Genomic DNA, 24,231 nt, shown 5'->3' with positions numbered 1-24,231 from the left:
ATGCTACTTGTTACCCTATTAACAAACATATGGTAGAGTGGTCTGTTAACATATGATGCTCTTGTTACCCTGGATGATAATGAAACAGGTCTTCCTTGGCTTGCAGTCAGTTTTCTGTCTCTAGTGGGATATTCCAGGTAAACAATGGCATGTTATTACAGTGGCTCAGTACTATATGACTGGTGCAAGCATCAGTACAAGCTGCCACAAGTGTATATATAAAAACAATAATCCTGAACAGGATGAAGAGAACCATTCCACTTCTCCATAAATGAACCAAGAAATAAACCTCACCCGCAATCTATAGTCAGTGTGCATGATAGCAACTGGCCCATGGCTAGAAATCGACTTGGCCAAGTATGTTTCTTAGGCTATAATACACTTTTAAATCATAAAAAATTGTGACCTGATATATATGTTCATCATATTACCAGCAATGACAAAATACTTCACAAAATCAGACATGTTTTCTTACTTTTTTTCATGGTGTTTTACCTTTTTGTTTTGCTTAGTTTCTTAACTTCACTCACTCCCTCACTAATTCACACTCACATGACTCACATGCAGTCATGCTCGCCATTTTTTCGTGAATGTTGTATCTGTGATAACGCATCACAATTTTATTGCAATATCCACCTGTGAAATCAGCCAGTTGTAAAGGTCTTGTATGTCTCTCAGCCACTGTTCCAAATAAAATACAAACATAAGGATAAGGTTGTAGTTTAATCAAAATTTATTTGCGAGAGTACAAATTACAGTATAGGTCACCTTCATTTCGGTAAGCCCAAACTAATTCTGGATCCATCCCAGGAATTCTCAAATTACCAGCCCTTTCCTTCATCAACAAATTTGATTTGCTGTTCTATTTCATCTCATGGACCAATCAAAATGTGACTTACGCCCCAGCCTCAATACCAACCAGTCCAAACACTTAAAGATGAGTTCACAAAATTCAACATTGAAAAACTGTCTGAAGACCATGACAAATCATCGAGTCCACCTCACCTCTCATTGGGGGTGACTAAAATGATTGATAATCAGAAATACTGAAAAGATAATTAATGACAATCGATATGGAAGCTGTGTTATTGATAATACTGTACTTTTGTGACAGAAGTTTCATTTTTCTCACTATGCAATACAAATTTAGGACTTTATTATGTTAAGAATGATGCTTTGTTAATAAACCATGCAGAAAACATGTCACTACTCGCCAGTCATGTGAAACACAATTATTTCTTTCAGACGCTTTTGGCATTTTGGTGCCATGTTATGGTTCTGATATTTCATGATAATTGTCAATGTTTAGTTAACAATGATCAGTCTCTATGACCTCTATCAATAACTAACCCTTTCTCTCACCCATTTCCACCATGACCTCTGACTGCTCAATCAAAATCCAATGCAGGTAATCTGAGAAAGTGCATCAAGGATGGATCCATGAGTAAGTGTTGGTTTCCCAAAATGTGAGCGCTGGAGATATAGCAGCTTAGTCAGATTGCACACATGAATACTCATGGCACAAGGAAATGAAACAAAATCATTTCAGATTGCTGACAACAGAGTCCAATCATTAACTGATCAAATCAGGGTCACCCAATATGGAGGCAACCTCGGATGGTTGCAATGAGGAGTATTAAGTCAGACCACCGGTCCTGGTATTATGAGCTACAATGATAATGTACAACAAAATTACAACGATCAGATCAACAAATATTCGTTTACATGCACGATGGAAAGACAGCCAACCACATGTCCTGTCAGAGTAGGCACCAATGTAAAGGACATAAGCACATATTATCTTAAATATCACAGCAATTGACATGGCATGGGTACAATGCACACCAAGACAAGGAAGGTGAAATCTGCACATCCCTCAACAAATCACATCCTGTACGAGTGCAACATTCTAAATTTGGAACACGTCCAAGTTACTTTCTTATCAAACCACTTCTTTCTGCATGCGATAACACTGATATTATCCTACACATCCAAATACTAGAGTAAAAGTGGCGTTAGAAGAATCATAAAAAATACAAATCTTTAATTTGTTCGTAGTAATATTACAAATGCTCCCTGCAAAACCACTCTTTCTTTCTAGTGATAACACAGATACAGAGCAAAAACGTGGCGTTAGGAGAATCTTGAAATCTTCAAAAATCTTTAATTTGCTTGTAATAGTAGAAGCAATATCTAGACAGGACTAAGTCTATGTACGTCATACGTATGTTATAAAGGTTCACTAACATAGTGAGGGGTACAGAGTTTCACAACTCACAAAATACAGGCAGGTGCAACAACATGGTAGGTAACTGATAGCACAAAACACCAAAATACAAAGTAAAAAGCTCTGTATAAATTCAGATATAACTAATTTTAAGAAGATAACAAACATAGGAATATGTTATCATGCACAAAATGACAAATGATTTAAAACAATCAAATAACATTTTACTGGATCTCTGATACAGCTTGGATAAAAAAACACCACTATAACCCACCTCACCCAACACCGAACTTCATGACAACTCCCCACCATAACTCTAACCCAGTCCACTGCTGCCAGATCCCAACCAACTCATTTCAGCCCTAAGCCTTACCCCATTTCAAACCTCATCTCAGTCCCCATGAACCCTGTTCTCATGCCAAATCCCATCTCACTAAACCCCATCTTGCTCCAAACCACACACCCACACACCCTTGTCTCTCTCTCTCTCACACACATGCATGCAAGCAAGCACACACACACGCTTCTCCTCACAAGACCTACCCACTGCAACCAAACCCACCCAACCTATCCTCACCTCAGCCCTATCCCAACCAACCACAAACCAAATTTTCCTCTCAACCCCACTTCACCTAACACAACCCACTACAACCCCACCATTCCTCATCCCATCCCTAAAGTAACCACAATACCAACCTCAACCTGATTCCTCACATCACAGGCTTCCAAAACACTATACTAACACATCTTGTAAGCTCTAAAAACACAAAACCTGGTCATAGCAAATTTTAAACATTGTCAAAATTTTCAGCGACTTGTTTCTTAAAAGCACACTATCACTACATCAGATTTCGATGTACAGGGGAATCATTTCTATACCATATATGGCAAGTGTTATCTGTTTGGAAGTTATTCACCTCCATGTTTCAACTAACAATATCTAGCAAGTTGTAAGAGATAAGAAGTCTTGTATTGTATCAATACGAAGATAAAATCAGTGCATATGCCCCAGTATATATGTATAACATAAGCCAAAACAACATCGGGAAAAGTGTGGCATTGTGCCTCTAAGTATAAGTGAAATAACCCATGCTTTCCAGCTATTTGCATTCTGTGTATGAGAGTAATCACAGTCATTAACTATGCCTGCTTTAATGGAAGATCCAACACACAGCAGATCGCACCCCTTCACCACCAACACACACAGTAACATCAGTTACATGATGTATCAACGTATTTATCCATCCTCTACCCTGATCATCAACTGAAACTATGATGTGCTGCCTAAGAGAGAGATTTATTCCACCTGCTGGGTGATACACAGATTTATTCCACCCCAACTAGGTCAGAGAGATCTTCCACCCTGTACAAATCCTGCCTCTTCTGACTGTGTACTGGGATCTGCTGCTGGACCTCCTTTACATAGTCCACATCTGAAACATAGAACCAAGTCAGTGATTCATTCAGCAGTCTCTTGGTACCCCCTGGCCCCTGAATCTAGGTTAGAATTGGTCTTCAACCCATTCTTGTCTTGACTGGTCATCATATCCTAATTGCTTGTCTTGCTTGACACATGTCATCGTATCCCAATTGTGTAGATTGATGTTCATGCTGTTGATCACAGGACTGTCTAGTCCAGACTCAGTTATTTACAGACTGCCACTATATAGCTGGAATACTGAATATTGCTGTGTGTGTTTTATAACTAAACTCAGTCACTCCCTCACATTCACTTGGAACACCAGACAACACTTACTTTCAAAATGCTGTTAGTATCTATAACAAAAAAAATATTTCTGCTAAAACCTTTGTAATTTGTGTTTTAAATTTGTTCTGTTTGGATTGTGGTGCATTTTCATACTGAACAGTTTCCTCTGTTTTTGAATTAGGTGAGCTACAGTACCTATATCTGCATAGACCACAGTCTCCTGGTGCTCAGTAGTGGCTATAACCTCACCCCTGAAACATAAAACACAACTTCAGTATCTTAACACAACCTCGGTATCTTAACATTAACACAACCACACAATACATGTAACCACAACACCTAAATCTAATTCAATATCAATGCCTCAATATCTTTGAACCAGCTGATTCCCTCAATACGTCTTAAATATCTCAACACAACATCCACATATATCACATCAATATCAGTCAGTATCTCTACAATCTCAATTTTGCTACACATCTCTCAACACTATCTCAAGTATTTCTGGCACGGTGGGGTAGCCTAGTGGTTAAAGCGTACGCTCACTACGCTGAATACCAAGGGAGTCTCCCATTAACTGACAACACACTTAAAACACAGCTCAAGCAGCATCAACCTAACACTCACCATGGACTGACATCACTATTGTGATCTGACATTCACCATGGACTGACAACACTACTGTGACCGGACACTCACCATGGATTGACAACACTACTGTCACCCGACATTAACCATGGACTGACAACACTGCTGTGATCAGACGCTCCACGGACTGACAACACTGCTGTGACCCAACACTCCCCATGGATTGACAACATTGCTGTGACCCGACACTCACCATGGACTGACAACACTGCTGTGACCCGACACTCACCATGGACTGACAACACTGCTGTGACCCCAGGCAATGTATGATGCCTTCTCATCCCTGGCTGGAGATACAGTGGCAACGTATATCTGGTTGTCAAGAGCACGCCCCCTCTGCAGCAACTCCCAGTGGGCGGGTCCCGTGGTCATGTTGAAGGCCCCAGGGTACAGCAACAACTTGCAACCTGGGATTTCAACATGGACAACACAGATTATGATAAGGCTTAAACCAAAGGTTACAACATGGTCTACCATGAGGACCACAACACAGCTTACAACAAAAACAAAACGCACAAAGATCCAGGTTAGAATTGGTCTTCAACAACCCATGCTTGTTGTGAGACTAAGAGACAACTAACGGGATCAGGTGGGCAGACTTGCGGGCTTGATTGGCTCCCAGTTTCAGGGATAGATGCCCATGCTATTGATCCCTGGATTGTTTGGTCCAGATTTGAATATTTACCACCGCCATGTACCTGAATGTACCGGTTTGTCAATGTCATATGATGTCAGTCACTTGACATTCTGATCCAGATTTGATTATTTACAGACTGCCATGATATAGCTGTGATACTGCTGACAAGCATACATTGCTGAAGACCATGTCCAACCCAAATCGTAAAGGATCTTCTCATAGCTAACACAGCCTTCTTACTGCTAAAAATTACAACTAATACATTTTATTATTACAAGTGTAGCAGTGAGCACAGCTCATATACCCCTGCTTCCCACTTTAGGACATGGAAATGACTAATATTGATATATATAATGTGACAAGGATCAGCAGCTCACAAAATTTTCTCCTTGACTCTAGTAACCTTTATATGCATGTTAGATAATTATTTGGCCATGATTAACTAATTATCCAAGCTGTGTTCCCATGAAAACAGCAACTAAAAAATTTCTGAAAAACTTCAAAATAGCAAAAGGCACATCTATGTGTAATTAACATGAACATTAAGTTTGGTGAACCTAGTATCTTTAAGAGATATGCTCCAAACAAAACCATCAAACACATTTGCCACTAAGTCGTGTTTCCATGGAAACAGTGCAAAACAACATACTGAAAAAAATTCAAAATAGCATAAGGCACATCTATGTGTGTGAAGTTTGGTGAATCTAACATGTAAAGCTTTAGACATATGCTCCAGACAAAACCATCAAACACATCAGAAACTAAGTCGGGTTTCCATGGAAACAGCACAAAACAAAATTCTGAAAAAACTTCAAAATAGCAAAGGCACATCTAGGGGTAATGATTAACATGTATGTTATGACACATGCTCCAGACAAGGTTTCAGGAAAAAGGATGGACAGAAGGATGGAAAGATGGAAGGACAGAACGAACGCTGCATACTCCTGTTACTTCGTAGCAGGGGTATATCAAGCACATACACATGCATACTTTTCTAAACAGATAAAGTATACATATAATAATTGCATCTACTAGAGAAACTAAAAAAGTAACTATGTTTCAAAGATGAAAACATCACTGTTTACATGCAAACGATACACACTGAAGTAGTAGTACAGGTGACATCAGTACCTTGTCAGGTTTGCTCATGTGGACAAAGTGACCAGCCTTAGATTAGAAGGTCTGTGGTTCGAATCCCATGCCAGGAAATTTATGAATGGTACACAGGCATACAAGGCAAAGACACAAACCTCTCTGGGCATACAGCATGGCCATTTCAGGGAAACGGATATCGTAGCAGATGCCTACCCCAATCCTGCAGAAAGCTGAAAAACAAAGTATGTTCCTTCTAAAATTAAGATCAAACTTTGTAGAATGATTATATGTGGACAAACTGATTATTGAGTTGTTACTCTTTTCTCTTAGCAGATGTTTCTGAGTAAGGTGAAATGAGGTGAGTTGTGGTGAAAATAATAGTGTTGAAAGTTATCCTTAAGAATATCTCTCTCATATGACAACAAGCACAAGTATGTGTGGATGCTTGTACTACCAGACTGAAGCTGGCTATAGTGCTGGGTCACAGAGATCCTATGCGTCAGTTAAGCATTAATACCTCACTCATTGTACTGACTCCGAGCTGACCTGGGCCCACATTTTCGAAGCTCTCTTAGCGCTAAGACAGTCATAAGTCCCATACATTAACACTGACTTACAACCATCTCAGCACAAACTTAGCTTCGAAAATCTAGTCCCAGTCTTTGTTGTATTATGAGCACCAGGCAGGGATCAACAAGTACAAACAAGCACCATATACAAACAGGGATTTAACCTTCGATCTTCCATATATTCTCCAGGCAGATGCTCTAACCACTACACCACGGAGGTGGTCTTTTTCCAAAAAGAGTATATATTTTATTAACCTAGTGTCAAACCAAACAGGCTGGATTCTATGACAATTATGCAAAGATCAAATATGAACAACAAAAAATGGACACCACTGTTTAGCAGTGGTGAAACGACTCACTCTTACCACAGTACGGTACATATTGCGGAACAAATTTTTTGTTCAGTATATGAAAGCTTCCTTCCAGGAAACCAACAGCCGTCTAGCAAAGAAATGCATTTATGTTTACAAAATGATTCGATTTCTAGATATTTAGATATTAATAAAATGTCAGTATGAAAACCGAAAATACCAAAATTTTGGATTGCATTATGGTATATCAAGCTGAAGGTAAAATACTGTGGTTCTACCTATACCACAGTATACCGTTTCACCCCTAGCGTAATAGTATTGCAATAATTGGTCACAATAGACTATTGTTACTGCATTAATATGTTGCAATAGTCACCTCTAACAGTTATAGCTGACTTGTATAAAATGAACTGCCATTATAACCAACAAATATTACACATATAGTGTATTAAAGTGCCCTTTTGCCCTGAATTATTACAGCTAAAGTATGAGGAAGCCTGTTAGTCCAGAAAAGCAACTGCAAACAAAGTAACAGAAGACTGTACGAGGCAATAACAACTGATATGCATCGTGATATCAGTTACCAAGTGTGTGTTTGATAATGAGAGGAAGACGAGAATGGTGTAGGGATGTCAATACAGTGCAACACATGCAAAAAAGTGTACTTTATCATCTGATGAAGTACTGTTGGCACCTTCGATGTTTTAGCAATACACCATAGAATTTTACATACGTGTATTGAAGAACGTCAGCTGGTTGCCGGGAGACAGGATTTCAGACTCTTGGAAAGCAATTTTGCCGGGGACGTCAATATCGAACAAATGTACCTGGAAATACAAACAAAACTATGCCGTCCTTCCATCAGCAGAGATTTGATTTTCATCATGTACTTACATGACTCTAGCAACACGATCTCTTTATCTCGGGATGAGGTTAAAGTGCTCACAACTTAAAATTAATAAGTGTTGTAAACCCTTATTCGCTTACTCACAATTTATCTAGGAATATCTAGGAATATATCCAATCATATTTACGTCTGACGACACAATCTTTCATCTTTACACACGACTGTCTTCATCTCTTTACAGAGTGTCTTCATCATGATTGTTTTATTTGATCACATGCATATATTCATCTGCTCACATAATTATCATCTGTCACATGTTTGTCTTCATCTGGTCACATGATTGTCTTCATTTGAACACGTCATCATATGGTCACATCACTGGCTTCATGTGGACACATGATTGACCTGTTTTATGTAAATACGTCTTCATCTAGTTACATGACTGTCTACATTCAGACCCATGATTGTCTTCATCTCAACACATGTCGTTACCTGGATACATGTTTGGTTTCATCTGGACACACGATTCTCTTAATCTGGACACATTATGTCTTCATCACATCATATGATTGTCTTCATCTGGACACATGGCTGTCTTCATCTCACATGACTGTCTTCATCTTGACACATGACAGTCTCTATCTGGACACATGTCTTCATCTGGTCACAGGATTGTCCTCATCTGGACACAGGATTGTCCTCATCTGGACACAGGATTGTCCTCATCTGGACACAGGATTGTCTTCATCTGGGCACAGAATCGTCTTCATCTGGACATTTAATTGTCTTCATCTGGACACAGGATTGTCTTCATCTGGTCACAGGATTGTCTTCATCTGGACATTTAATTGTCTTCATCAGGACACAGGATTGTCCTCATCTGGTCACAGCATTGTCTTCATCTGGACACATGTCTTCATCTTGTCACATGACGTTTTCAGCTGAACATATTTTGCCTTCATCTGAATACATTATGTTCACAATTTGGGAGAATCCTCGACTTCAGTAATCTCAGACGAGGTCACATATCATATAGTATTTTGGAAACCCATACATGTTCAAAGTATAATCACTGAGTCCCACCTCACCTTTCTATGTTTCGCAATGAGTGATCCTTCAGGGTCGTACACAGTGCAGGTATTGTAGAAGTTGCCATTCTCTTCTTCGGGGATTGAACCTGGACAAATGAAACAATATACAGCCCTTCAAACAACAATGATGTACCATGTGCCTCCACAGGAAACAATGATATAAAATGTGCATCAATAAGAAACAATGGTGTACCATGTGCCTCCACAGGAAACAATGACGCAATGTGTTCATCTGTAAGATGGAACCATGTCATGTGTGCCTCTGTAGAAAACAATGATGTAACATATGCCTCTGTAGGAAACAATGACGTATCATGTGGTTCTGTAGGAAACAATGACGTAATGTGTACCTCTATAAGATGCAACCATGTAATGTGTACCTCTATAAGATGCAACCATGTAATGTGTACCTCTATAAGATGCAACCATGTAATGTGTACCTCTGTAAGATGCAACCATGTAATCTGTACCTCTGTAAGATGCAACCATGTAATGTGTGCTTCTATAAGATGCAACCATGTAACAAGTGCCTCTGTAGAAAACAATGATGTAACATAAGCCTCTGTAAGAAACAATGATGTAACATGTGCCTCCATAAGATGCAACCATGTAGTGTGTGCCTCTTCAGGGAACAATGATGCAACGTGTGCCTGTGTAGAACACAACGATGTAACGCATGTCTCTGTAGGACACAATGATGTAAAGTGTGCCTGTGTAGGAAACAATGACAGAACATATCCCTTACCTCCCACAACAAAGACATTATTCTCCTTGGCCGCTTTTGACAAGGCATGGGTGGATGGTCCAGGGATGGCTTCAGCATATTCAGGGAAATACTTGGTGCCGTATGGGGAATTGAAACATTCCTAGGGGAATCAAAAACAACACTTGCTACAACAATCAAAAGAACAACCATGAATTCCTATTCTATTGACAACTAAGAGGCAGGCATGAAAGGGTTGTTTTCTATCAAAACAAGAAACTTTGAAAGCACTAAAATATGCATGGGTTTTTTCCATGAAATATATATTTATAGTCAGAAAAGAAACTTCACATTTTTTCGTCAGGACACTATAATAGAACAAGGGATGGTAGGATGGTTAAATTGTTATTATTTCATTGCTGAGATCGATACACTGACAGTGCCACAATCGGTTCCATTAGGCTACACTGCTGTTCCAAAAACTGGGTGTATATACAGTATGTCAAGTCACAAGAATAAAAAATTTGAAATTTGTCAGTTCAATATTCACGACGCGTGAACACGTGGATGGGGATTCTGCGCCATTGCGGCACCAAGTTCCTGCAAATTCTGAGGATGGTTCCTAAGACCACGAAGTCTTCTCTATTGGGGACCTCGATGGCCAGTCCATGACATTGATACCAGAGTTTTTAAGGAAATTTAGTGTCAACATCGGATATGCGGCTGAGCATTATCATGCTGGAACTGTAGACCTGGGCCATGAGTCGCCATGAAAGGAACGAGTTCAGGGGTAAGCACCTGGTCGTGGTAAGCAGCAGCTGTGAGGTTTCCACGGATGACCAGAAGTCGGGTACAGTTGTTCCCACAGAAACCACTGCACACCATGCAACTTCCGCCCCTGAATCTGTCAACTTCCTATACACAACATCGCCAGACTCTATCCCTGCCATCTGCAAATCTGAGGGCAAACCTGGATTCATCGCTAAAGGTGACTCAATTCCAGTCTCTCTGGGTCCATCGAAGGTGACTTTGGGCCCACAGCAGACTTTGACGAAACAGCGTCAATATTGGCCCACGATATGGACATCGAGATTGGAGACTGGCAGGCCACTACCAATTTTGAATGGTCTGTGAGGACAGTCAACCTCTAAACATCTCAGCCCTGGTTTGTGTGGCCAGCAGAAATCTGTCACATAGGTGACGAAGGACGATTTGACAGTCTTTCGCTTGTGATGTCACACATGGACAACCTGACCTTGGGCGATCAGAGGTGGTGCCAGTTTGTGGTAGACAACCTCACAAGTCATCATGGTCATACACAGTACAACGGCTGCGTTCCATTGCTCTTGCGATGTCAATAACTGATCTTCCCCCTTGCAACATGCCAACAGCACATTCATGCCACAATTCTTGAGGCCAATGCAAACACATTCAAAGGAAGAAAATTTTGATGCAAAGTTCACATGATTGACTGCAAATGCAAAACCTGATTTGGCACTAACGTCATTTGCACGACAAATGGGTGGGTTTGAGTGGGTTTTGTTAACATTTTTTTAGAGTCGAAAGATAGGGATCCCAATTCGGATATATAGCTGTATCATCAGAGAAATTTTTTTTATTATTTTAAAAATTACATTTTGTGTAGTTTCTTTTTTGACTCAGTATATATTAACCATGTGTGCGAGTGTGAGTGAGTGAGTGTGTGTGTGTGAGAGAGAGAGAGAGAGAGAGAGAGGGAGGATGAAATAAACTTTTTATTTACCTCCTTGTTGACTTGACTTTAATTTAACCTTAATATTATTTAACTGCCTTTGGGTAGCTGTGGCTCACTCCACAGCTTACACCTGATTGACCTTGTGTGAAATACTAAGGTTGAGCACATCACCAGCACAACACACAGCAAACCGACACTGACCAGACATTATTACAGATGCAATTGAGTCAGTTCGTGCCCTAGTACCACCACAGATGTCTTGTTCTGACTAACTCACTAATGGATTGAAACCCCAACCCAACCTGTGTGTCCTTATTGAACAACCCCCGCTGTGCCTGTAGTGTTATGACCACTGCCATACCACAGACTGAATCTTACAAGTATTCAACTCTGGCTGAACCTTACCAGCAGTATCACAACCCGCACCTCAAATCTCATTGAATCTTTTCAAAACTGCCCCACAACCCTCGCCTCATGCCTGACTCAATCTTACCAGCAATGCCACAAATCTCGCCTCAACTCTAACTGAATCTTACCAGCAGTGTCACAACTCTCACCTCAACACAGGCTGAACCTTACCAGCAGTGCCACAACCCTGATCTCAACTCTCATTGAATCTTTTCAACAGTGCCCCACAACCCTCGCCTCATGCCTGACTCAATCTTACCAGCAGTGCCACAAATATCTCCTCAACTCTCTTTCAATCTTACCAGCAATGCAACAACCCTCGTCTCAACACAGACTGAATCTTACCAGCTGTGCGACAACCCTCGCCTCAACTCTAACTGAATCTTACCAGCAGTGTCACAACGCTCACCTCAACACAGGCTGAACCTTACCAGCAGTGCCACAACCCTAATCTCAACTCTCACTGAATCTTTTCAACAGTGCCCCACAATCCTTGCCTCACGCCTGACTCAATCTTACCAGCAGTGCCACAAATATCTCCTCAACTCTCACTCAATCTTACCAGCAATGCAACAACCCTCACCTCAACTCTGCCTGAATCTTACCAGCAGTGCCATAACCCTCGCCTCAACTCTGACTGAACCTTACCGGTAGAGCCACAACCCTTGCTCCACTGCTTGCAGCTTCTTTGATGAGTGCGGATGCCCTGGCAAGATTGTCAGATTTCGATGCTCTAACTGTGAGTTGTACCAGAGCAAGGCGGAATTCTGCAAACACAAATACATCATACACAAACATGATATGATCGGTTGTTGATATGAATAAGTACTTCTGCCATAACTTTTGAAAAATATTTTCAATAAGAATTACTGTTCGTTCAAATTACTAACACTCATGGTGTTTTGAATCTTTAGATACAGAAGTTGTTGAAGCTGAAAAATGGACATTGCATCAGTCTCAGCAGCAATCAGGTGCACATCTCCCCCAACTTGAAGGTGGAGACATTCCCCAATGAGTAGAGCAGACCTGCGCCTATGATGCGACAGATGTCTTCCTTGGGATAAAATATCCATCTCCTTGTACTTCTGGTATTGTCTCTTAATTTGTTACAAGTAAGCGGTGAATGGGTTCTTGAATGGTGCCATGACCAGGATCCTCCTTGGGTGGAGAAAATTAGAGCGCCCAAGTGGACAAGCACGAGTAACTAATTGTGTTAGTACACTCTATATATACATGGGGGACCAGGAAACTGGTGAATTTTTGCATGGTGTAGCCGGTCAGATAACAGAGCAGCTAGCTAATCTATCCACAGCTCTTGGGGCTTAGGGAATTTCCAAAAAAGTTCATGATATTAAAATCAGACGATACAATACATCGATTGATTCATGTGTATTGATTCCCAAACAATACATACTTGCTAGAAGGTCACCAACATTTGCATTGGTTTTATTTATGCATCATCGAGAATTTCACGACTGATGAAAACAGAGAAGCGCCATATTTTAGGTTGCTCGGCAACATTGAATCTCGAGATTTTGGCACTTCTCTCAAGCACACTGGGAAAATGGCAGCTGACAACACAGTATTTTTTAAGCCTGGTGCAGGATATAAAAGCACAAGATAAAGTTAAGACAAACATAAACAACACAGCAAAACATGACAACCATGATAACAAACTCCAAACAAGCGGATCAATCTAAAGCAAGCCCTGACCAAGTAAATATTGTAAATACAATAAACATGACCCAGTATCAAAACCAGCAGAACAAGTCTAAATGTTTGCCAGTTCTACAGGCTCGGCAGAGACAGTAGACGGTTTCTGAGTGTCTTATTTAACAATCAGTGAGGAATCAGTATATGACTCAGACAAAACTATTTTATCGCACTGTGTTGGGGAACACTGGGTACTATTGTCAGGTAAAATGAGTGTTTCAGTCATTTTGGTTGTTTAATGTAATAACAATCAATTGTTGGTGAACATGTTGCAGACTTGCTTACTCATTTATGCACATAACTAAAGACACAAAACTTAAGAGGTAAGACAGTATCAAAGAACAGATCATCAATGCTGCCTACAGACTGAGCAGTTTTGGACTGAAATGTCAGCCTGTCTTCAGACATAAATTTTGCATAGTGTAGATAAAGACATATTTTATCTATAACATGATCCACAAAACATGTTGCATTTGGATTCCATGGTGCTGTACCAGAAACCGTCCAGGTAACATGACACCATGAAACTGTGAAAGTTCAATAGGTTGCAAAGCTTTATATGTAGATTATATTGGTCCAACTTTCATAGCAAAAATCATGTGTAAGCCCTGACATTTTTTGTAATGGTAGCTACGACCCTGGTCTATTACCTATGCTAATAAAAACACATTTGACATACTTCAATCTTTAAACTAAGACCACTTTGCAATTGCTAGAAAAATCTGAAAATTTCTTAGGTACAAAGGTATATATGTTTTTAACTTAAGTACATGTCAAATTCTTATATGTATTTCTTTAAATTGGAAAAATGAAGTTCCTCAAAACAGTGTCGGCTCATCAGGCAACTAAAACTGCATGAAATACAGCAATTACTTCTCACTTGCTGTAACCCATGTTTGGTGGTATAAACCTACATGTTATTTGTCACCATTATAATGAATTTATAAAAGGTATCACTATTGGTAAAACCACTCAGATTACTCCACTTAGATTACCCAACAAAGGTTCCCATTTGGCATTTCTCCTGTCTAGAGTAAATGTGGCAAATGTATTACATGTAATTAAAATATGTAATATGTAATGTAATATGTGCCTGGAAGTGCAGCAAGAAGACTGCAGCTGAGCTACAAAAACAAACATTGATCAAAGGATTAAACCAGTAACAAGCTGACAAGATAATTACTTTTTATGTTCCACAGCAAATTTGGCAAAAGGTGTTTGTGTGTGAAGATATACTAATCTACTGAATACACCCTGTCGTAAAGTCTCTGTGTAAAAACAACATCCTTCCTTCAAGACATTAACCATCCATATGTTGATTGATTGCTCATTATTGGTTAACTAAATTACTTTTATAAAGAATGGTGGCCATTACAATTAGTTGCCAGGTGTGTTGTCAGGGAGACTACACCAATGCAAACAACCTTAAACGATGTATCATCTTTTCAGCATATTTGACTGTTAAAAGACATAACACGGATGAGGACTATTTACCAGCTGCAGATGAATGGCACATCGTTCTTATATGTGGATACTGATGGATACATTCCTGTACAAGGTAATAGCCTGACATTGTTGCTAAAATTTTAGTCTGTTATTTTAATATTTGCATTTGTTTTTTATTCATTTGTTGTAGCAGTGAGTTTAGTTTTAAGCCACAATCAGCAATATTCCAGCTATATGGCAGCAGTCTGTAAATAATAGAGTCTAAACCAGACAATCCAGTGATCAACAGCATGAGGATCAATCTGTGCAATTGGGAACCGAAGACATATGTCAACAAAGTCAGCGAGCTTGACAACCTGATCCCATTAGTCACCTCTTAAGACAAGCATCATCACCTTTTAGGGCAAGCATGGGTTGCTGAAGGCCTATTCTACCCTGGACATTCATAGATCACAGTATTCAGCAGAATCTGTACAACAGAAAACATACACTAGGTCATGTATAGAGTGTGTGTGTATGTGAAATATGATTCACATAGGCAATCTATACAATGTCTAGATATAACAGTCATGTTATAAATTCACTATAAGTATATTATGTGCTTTTTCATTGTTTGAAACTGCATATATATATGACAATAAACTAATTAGGATTATAAGGTAAAATATAAAGACGTACACTGACTTTGCCATTTTTCAGTCCTAACAGTTTTTACCACTGGCAGATGACTAAACTTCAAAGTGTTTCATTTTTTTTTCATAATAATTAAGTGAAAATGACTTCATCTTTGTTGATCAATCTATAGCTGTATTATCTACTGTGCATGCAGTGGGCGCAGCAAAGGTCATGAAATGGTCACAAATTCTGGGATATCATCCCAATACTTTAGATATAAGAACAACAGCAAAAGCAACAACCAGTTCACGGAAACTGCCCTGGATCAGTGACCCATTAAACCGCAGTGAATACTGGGGGTCATAGATAGGGAGTCATTGAAGATATTTACCTCCTGACTGATCCCAAGATAACTGGCGACAATGAAGATAACCAAGAGATTTATGCCAGACCACTTGCTGACCGGTCAAGGGTACATGAAGCATATATAAACCAAAGACTCCATGCCTTAAGCAGAGGACACATTCTCAGCAGTGAGCCTCAAGCAGACAGAGGACACAGTCTCAAGCAGACAAGTACACACAGTCTCAGCAGCAGGTGGGTGCACATGCAGATCTGATGTCACTCTGGGCCTAAGATGCGACTAAGACTTACTGATCCTTGTGTAGCAGAATGTAAATATTGTGTATTTTAAACCTAAGTATATCATTTAAGTAAGCAATGTAACAATCTTTTGAATTAACACAGTCCTCTAGTAAACCTTGGAACAAGTTATGTAAGTCTGCATTGAGTTCTATAATTCTTCTTTTCATTGCTGGTTCAGCCATGGCTTGGCCTGTGATTGAATTGCTATTGTTTATAGAGTTTATATGTTACCAGATCTGGTGTTTTTCTACTCCAACATTCTTTTTCCTGGTCACTGTAACATTTTCAACTAAACATGGCACTGCACTTACTGGGGTAAGTTACTTTAGATGGCTTTGTATGTATATTATCATAAGGAGGTTAGGATATGGTGTTTTAGTATAGTTACTTTCATCATATCTAACAGTGGTACTCATGCTCTCAAACAAACAAGGGAGTACTTGTAGGGTTCGTGAGGTTTAATGGATCAATGGCGGTCCAGTTCTGCCCTAAAGCATACACATTTCACTGATAAACATCATGGCAGTACAAACACACAAGACAACTATATTACTTATAATACTTTTAAGATTTATAGTTCATTTCATATACAACAATGCTAAAATAGATAATAACCAGACCTAATATTCTAGATAAACTAATAAATGAACTTACCCTATGTGATATTGTGCTGACGACACATGCTCACTGCCAGAAAAGAGAAGTAGGCTGACTGATAGCAAAAAGTTGGCAACCGTTAATTAGCAGATTTTTGCAAGTGCTGAAGGTAGCTCAATTACTTAAGGAAAATGAATATTACATATTCAAGTAATTGAGTTTTAGGTTATTAATTTACTTTAAATAAGATTACTATAATGATGATTTAAAATAAAGCAAGATACCATTTACAAACATACTGCTCCATTTATCATGTGTTTTAATATCATTTACAAATGTATATGGTTTATAAGCATAATATCATCACGCATTGTTATGATTATGATTATTACACATTTGGTAAATGCAGGCTGTAGCGTACACATTGTATATTGTGTACTATATTATGGATGGCACGAAAAAGCATGAGTCTGTGTCTCTGTGTGAGAGAGAGATAAATTGCATTCATTTGTGTTTATTAGGTCCTTGAAGCACTCATTTGCCACTGGGAGTATACACTTTCATGGCTGATGTCGCAAGTACCGTGCATTGTACAATCTGTCACCGGAACAACGGTGTCAGCCCATCTGTCGACAAATGAAAATTATGATGTTGCTAATCATCGACAGACTAAAAACACGGAGTGTCGACATAGCGTGGTCAACAAACCGTGACGGTGTTAAAGAGAATGTTTGCTCAGTGACTTAGTCAATCATGAGTAATTGAATTAAGTTAACCTTTTTAAAATTTTGTAAGAGAAATAAAGTTGCAAAGAGACTATTATATTACGCTATGCGTGTATCATGAGGAAATGAATTAAGTTAATCTTTTTAAGAAGTTGTAAGAGAATTAAGGTTCCAAACTAACTATTATTTTATGCCATGCAAGTAGAAGGATTACCATTTTGGAGTTTCACATGCCCCCCAAAAATTGGGAGTAGCAGGATTATTGAAATCCTGTTGAAAACATGTATCATTTGGATGTATATAATAGATCAGGAAAATGTTGTTATCACTGTCAAAATGGCAAGTACAGAGCTCAGAAACCATACTGGAGATCTACAGATGCCACTGTCCATCGTATTTGGTTGAAGGCCGACCTTCTTGCCGACAGACTTACTGACTTGAACTGCACAGACCACTTGTCAGAGTTACTTCATCTTGGCTTATCATTTGGATTTCTGAAATGGACTTTATCACCACAATTCTCAAGTGTTAATACCTTTTTCACTTATATATATCACTTACAACTGTTGCATTCCACTAAATCGGATTCACTCCGAGCTGATATATCTATAGTCGAAGACTGTATCCTGGACTCCAAAGCATGGATGACACAAAGGAAGCTGAGATTAAATGACAGGTTCTGCTGTGTGGATCACCCGGTAGCAAAGCTAAGGTGGATGTGTCTTCGCTGGTAGTGGGCAACGAGAAAGTTCCTTTCAGTGACTCAGTGAAAGACCTTGGTGTTTTTCTAGACTCAAATTTGTCCATGGAAACACACGTGAACTCTGTAAGTCATGCTATTTTCACCTCAGAAGTATTGCTTCCATTCGTGATATTTTGACACTCGATGCAGCTCACCATCTCGTTCGTTCACTTATTCTCTCACGTTTGGACTACTGCTGCAGTCTTCTTGTAAATATCCGCCAAGAACTACTGTCTATTAGTAAGCTACAGAGGATTCAGAACTCTGCGGCGCGACTGACTTGCCGAGTCAACAAGCGCAGTCACATTACACCATTGCTGATACGCTTACACTGGCTGCCTACGAAACAGAGAATAGAGTATAAAGTTCTCACTCTCACTTTCAAGTGCCTCCATGACAAAGCTCCAATCTATCTGAAAGATCTCCTCAGTGAATATGTCCCTCCGCGGCTTTTAAGATCAAGTTCGAACTGTCAGCTGAATGTTCCCAAGGTCAGACTAAAGTCATATGGACATAGACAGTTCTCTTACACAGCTCCCCTTCTCTGGAACTCACTGCCTCTTCACGTACGACAAGCCTCGTTCGTGGAATCTTTCCAGTCTCAACTGAAAACCTTCCTTTTTAAACAAGCTTATGAACTTTAACCCTTTCTTCAGATCACTCTGTCTTCTAGCGCCTAGAGAAATTGCCTTGCAGTTTGATTTGTGCGCTATACAAGAACACTTATTATTATTATTATTATATTTCTATATCAAATATATTGTGTGAATATATATAGTCAGAATGAATGCTATATACTCCCATTACTTAGCGGGGGTACATTACACATATCGTGCACTGTTGATATCACACCGTTTTTAATTGGTTTGTTAATTGCGAGCACACTGGGCGTGTGGAACATCATCTCCCTTTGCCTGGACTGTCAACAAGTAATTTGGACGGACTGTTCGTTGTTGTCGACAGTCCGGGTATAAACCCACTGGGATTACTTCTACCCTGAGACGAGCTTGGTATATTTGTGAGTTAAGGAATTGCCTGGCTTTTGCTCATAATGTTAATTACAGGTACCCCGGCGTAATCTATGACAGTACAGAGCCAGTATTGGACCAGTGATTGTTTTCCGTTAGTAGTACATACAAAGCTGTACTGAGCAATACATTAGCAGTTACCATAAATACTGCACCGTAATACTGTACCGGCCCAGTACTTGCCTAGCATGGACAGTGCCCTTCCTGTCTGATGAACTGTGGGATATTATCTCAGTATCATGTTGATTGTTCCAGACAGGTGGCCAAAAAGTAGAGTGTGACAATTTCCATATTTCTGAATGTAAATTGACTTGATGTGGCACTAAAAAGCATGTAGTTTGTTAGAGTGAGTGAATGAGTTAAGTTTTACACTGCACTCAGCAATATTCCAGCTATATGGTGGTGGTCTGTAAATAATCAAGTCTGGACCAGACAATCCAGTCATCAACAACATGAGCATCATTCTGCTCAGTTGGGAACCGAAGACATGTGTCAACCATGTCAGTGAGTCTGACCACCCGATCCCGAGAGTTGCCTCTTACAACAAGCATAGTCGCCTTTCATGGCAAGCATGGGTTGTTGAAAACCTATTCTACCCCGGACCTTCACAGGTCAGCACTTACAAAGACATTTTCAACTAAGGTTAAGTGTTGACCTAAATCTTTAAGAATAACATGTAGCAGGAATTTTGCTTGGACAAGAACATAAGAAAGATTTGGTAGGCGTCATGTCATTCAAGAACACAAATTCAATAATTTATAGTGTTGTTTGAATACCATGCCTTACTGGACATAACGTCAAAAGATTGAATTCTAAATGAAACTTTGAAAATACTTTTGAAATAGTCCGTATCAGGTGAAATGAATTTTGAAATTTGTATTGAACGAGTTCATGCAGAAGGTCAATGAAAGAATAACGCATCATGTTTTCATCTAGTTTTATGAATTAAACTCATATAGATGAACTTGTTTTGTTTTCTTGTTTGTTTGAGGCTTTTTTCAGAGTTTCCTATGGTATCAGCTTGTTTTAAATAGTAGGAACCATATTTAAGTATGCCAGTATGTATTAAAGGAGAGTACACTGGGCCACATTGGCTGTGAGTTTATCACAGAACTCAATGCCGTTGTCAAATAACGCTGGCACCTCCTTAGTGGCTCAGACACTTGCCAAGCCACATTCACTTCACCATATATTGCCACCTACCGTAGGATCAAAACCCTTTAGGACCATCTAGTCAGGACCCGTCTCACCTACCCAAGAAAACTAACAAAAATCAGCAGACAAACTGTCAGCTTTGGAGACAATGAATGCAACAGAGATTACAGCAAAATCTGCAAAACACTCACAAAGCAATGACACCTTCCACAGCTCTGTCACTAACAAGAATAAAAGATAAAAGAAGCTACACCTGCCAAACCCGGAATGAAGTATACCTACTCGCTTGCAAAAGCTGCAACAAGCAATACGTAGGTGAAACCAAAAGATGTTTCAGAATGCGACTATCAGAGCAATACGCTGATATCACCCATAAATGTGACAAACTGGTCGCATTACACTTCACGGCAAGAATGACAAATTCGACATCATCACACAACAACAACATCCAGACATCCAGAAGAGAAGATATCTCTCAAATTACGGTGGATTTTTTAACTCCATACATTCCACCCACAAGGACTCAATGACAGGATTGTGGTTTGAAATATCCTACATGCCTGCCGAACTGTAAAGAGCCAATTTGGCATTGTCACGGTTGTTTACTTGGCTATACTTCTTTGCCTGTACCGGGGGAGTTCATCGCCAGTGTGCAAAATTGTACAGGCCCAGTACCAACATTCCTTAAAGGGGCACTGATGCGGAGCATTTTCCGTGGACTGGTGTAAACTTTTGTTATTGTTTTTCTCCCGTGAGTACCCGGATGATATCCCAGAATTCATGACTGGTTCGTGACCTCTGCTGCGCAGTCCGTAAGCGCAATTGATAGTTTAATTATAGACATATAAACTGAGGTGAAGTCAATTGTACTTCATTACAAATGTATTATGAAAACAAATGAAACACTTTGAAGGTTAATCATCTGCCAGTGGTAGAAATGGTAAAAAACTATTAGGACGGAAAAATAACGAAGCCAATGTACGTCTCTATATTTTGTCTCATAACCCTAATTAGTTTATTGTCATATTTGTATGATTCTGAAAATTAATAAAAGAACACACGATTTGCTTATACTCATAGTAAATTTCTAACATAACAGCAACATTTATACATTGCATAGATTGCCAATGTGGATCCTATTTCACACACATACGCGATCTAGTGTGTGTTTCCTGTCATACAGATTCTGCTGAATGCTACAACAAATAAATTAAAACAAAATGCAAATAATGAACGTAAAACAGACTAATTTTATAGCAACAGTGTCAGGCTACTACCTTGTTCAGGAATGTATCCATCAATATCCACGTAAAAGAAATCGTATTCCATTCATCTGCAGCTGGTAAATAATCCTGCTCTGTGTCGCGTGTCTTACAACTGTCTCATTTGCGAAAAAGTAACACATCGTTTCACATCTTTCGTTGGTGAAAACTAGATAAACCTCTCATTGGTCTCCCAAGATAGCACACCTGGCAACTAATTGTATGATGTCCACTATTCTAAGTAATTTAGTTGACCAATATTGAGCAATCAATCAATCAACGCAAGGGTGGTTAATTCTTTGAAGGGAGGATGTTGTTTTTGCACTCACACTTTACGACAGGGTGTAGTCATCTACACACACTGCCTTTTGACAAATCCGCTAGAAGAACAAAAGTAATTAATCAATCAGTGTGTTATCGGTTAATCCTTTGATGGATGTTTGTTTTTGTAACTCAGGTGATAAACCCTCTTGCATCACTTACATGCACATATTACATAACATACAATACATTTGCCATTACAGACCTTAATTTATAATGTTGAGTATTTACTCCAGACAGGAGAAATGCCAAATGGGAACCTTTGTTGAGTAAACGATGTGGTGTTGCTACTAATTATACCTGTTATAAATTCATGAATTGACCATCAAGAGAATGATGACAAATAACACGTGTAGGTTTACACCATCAAACGCGAGTTACAGCAAGGAAGATGTAATCTCTGTGTCGCATGCAGCCTGAAAACACTTATGGGCCGAAACTGTTTTGAGGATACCAACGGAATTTCGTTACATAAGGAATACACACAGGCATTTGCTGTGTACTTTGGTAAATAAGTGAAATAAGTTTTTTTTACGTAAGACAATTTTCAGATTTCTCTACCAAAGCCAAGGTCATCGTTTTTTTGTTTACGAATTCAAATAAATCAACTGTGTGTTTTATTATCATAAATAATAAACCATTGTAGCTACCATAGCTACCAAAATTTACGTATGCTATTTGCTATCACAGCTCAACCAACACTCAAAACTACCTAAATATACAGCTTTGCAATCTTCCGTACTGAAACAAATGGCTTGCTACGTGCCTGTAGACATCATATTTCCATGTAACATGATTAAATATCGAGGTTAAAAACACAGAAATAGGATCAAATTGGATCAGTAAGTATACCATCCAAGCATCTGAAAAGAACTACACTGCTGGGATATATGGTTACGATCAGACAAGGAATACCATGGATATTTTTAAACAAATGGCATGTGATGGGCATCCGGCCTCCTGACTGTTTAAGTAAAGAAATTTTGCTAATATGGACAGGAGCCCAGTTCCTTTGTCCGTCACGGTCGAAGGAGTGGGCGCTGACCAATTTGCGGTCTGCTTTCGTAATTAGACCGCTAGCGAGAAGCATTATTCGCTCCGCATCAGTGCCCCTTTAAATGGACCCAATAATGTGATGCTCGTGGTGTGTTTGCTATGCACTTATTGCTGCATAACAGTAATTTGAGATGTTTATGTTTTGTTTCAAGGGTTGTTTCAACTGATGCACCATCCATTACAATAAATCCCTGAACCCACCACAAATATTCGTCTTTGTCCAATCTTGACGTGATGCCGATGTTATACTAGTGCTGCCGGTGCAGTCTCTTTGTTACAAGATTCTGAGAGATTATGTCCTGAAACTACACGTCAGATGATACGTTTCACATCACTGTGGCATTAGACCTCGGCAGTTAACGCTCAACATATCTCACCAACACGAACTGACATATTAACTATATCCTCTGTCTCCACTCTCTGATGGGGTATTAGTTGTTTACCTTTTTTCATAGTACTAATATCCATTCAGAGACAGTATATATCTTGATGGCAGCTTTTAGCGTTACAGGCACCTGTGGTCTGTTCCAAATCTTGATGAAGTCCCATGGTATAGAAATAGTATGTAGTTAACATGAATTGACATTACAATCAGATCTAACATCGCTTATCTGCATACAGATTTCTACTTACTGGAAGCCATTTTGAACATCTATGTAAATTTCAACGGATAAAAATAGCACCGCCTTGACATGTATCCTGTGTCCTTACAGCCCATCAACGCTCGGCCATGTTGGTCTTGATCATGTGACCAGATCATGTGATTTCTAAAGCCCAGAGGATTTAGAGTAACTTCCCTTGAATTAACAGGCTGATTTTTACCTGAAATCGTTTTTACGACATTAATTGTTTATATCTTTCAACACAACTCCAAAATGCTTTTTCAAGACAGAACGTTTGCTTTTCTTCATATCGGTTTAAATAAAGCTTTTTGGAGGCCTTGTTTAGCGTCATATATTATGTCATTT

The 24,231-nt window shown here is 39.3% G+C and overlaps 1 protein-coding gene across 1 annotated transcript; it reads right to left on the bottom strand.

Annotated features, from left to right (window-relative positions):
• Positions 1-715: 715 nt before the first annotated feature.
• On the bottom strand, positions 716-24,025 carry LOC137289009 (omega-amidase NIT2-like). Its single transcript, XM_067820830.1, has 9 exons — positions 23,897-24,025; positions 12,607-12,725; positions 9,879-9,999; positions 9,131-9,219; positions 7,929-8,022; positions 6,471-6,545; positions 4,813-4,990; positions 4,131-4,186; positions 716-3,660 (listed from the first exon to the last, which is right to left on the bottom strand). The coding sequence occupies exons 1-9, from the start codon at positions 23,913-23,915 to the stop codon at positions 3,554-3,556; spliced, it is 858 nt and encodes a 285-aa protein (XP_067676931.1). The 5' UTR covers positions 23,916-24,025; the 3' UTR covers positions 716-3,553.
• Between the last annotated feature and the right edge of the window lie 206 nt (positions 24,026-24,231).

The sequence above is a fragment of the Haliotis asinina genome, chromosome 1 (genome assembly GCF_037392515.1).
Source record: "Haliotis asinina isolate JCU_RB_2024 chromosome 1, JCU_Hal_asi_v2, whole genome shotgun sequence".
Lineage (NCBI taxonomy): Eukaryota > Metazoa > Mollusca > Gastropoda > Lepetellida > Haliotidae > Haliotis > Haliotis asinina.
The sequence above is the reverse complement of the archived record's forward strand: the minus strand, read 5'-3'. Positions and strand labels throughout refer to the sequence as shown.

Bases quoted from the DNA above. Each gene is read 5' to 3' on its own strand.
- LOC137289009 (XM_067820830.1), bottom strand. The intron at 9,220-9,878 runs GTAAGGGATATG...TCATTTGTCCAG, and splicing joins TAATGTCTTTGTTGTGGGAG to GTTCAATCCCCGAAGAAGAG. The intron at 4,187-4,812 runs GTGAGTGTCGGG...TTTATGTTTCAG, and splicing joins AGCAGTGTTGTCAGTCCATG to GGGTGAGGTTATAGCCACTA.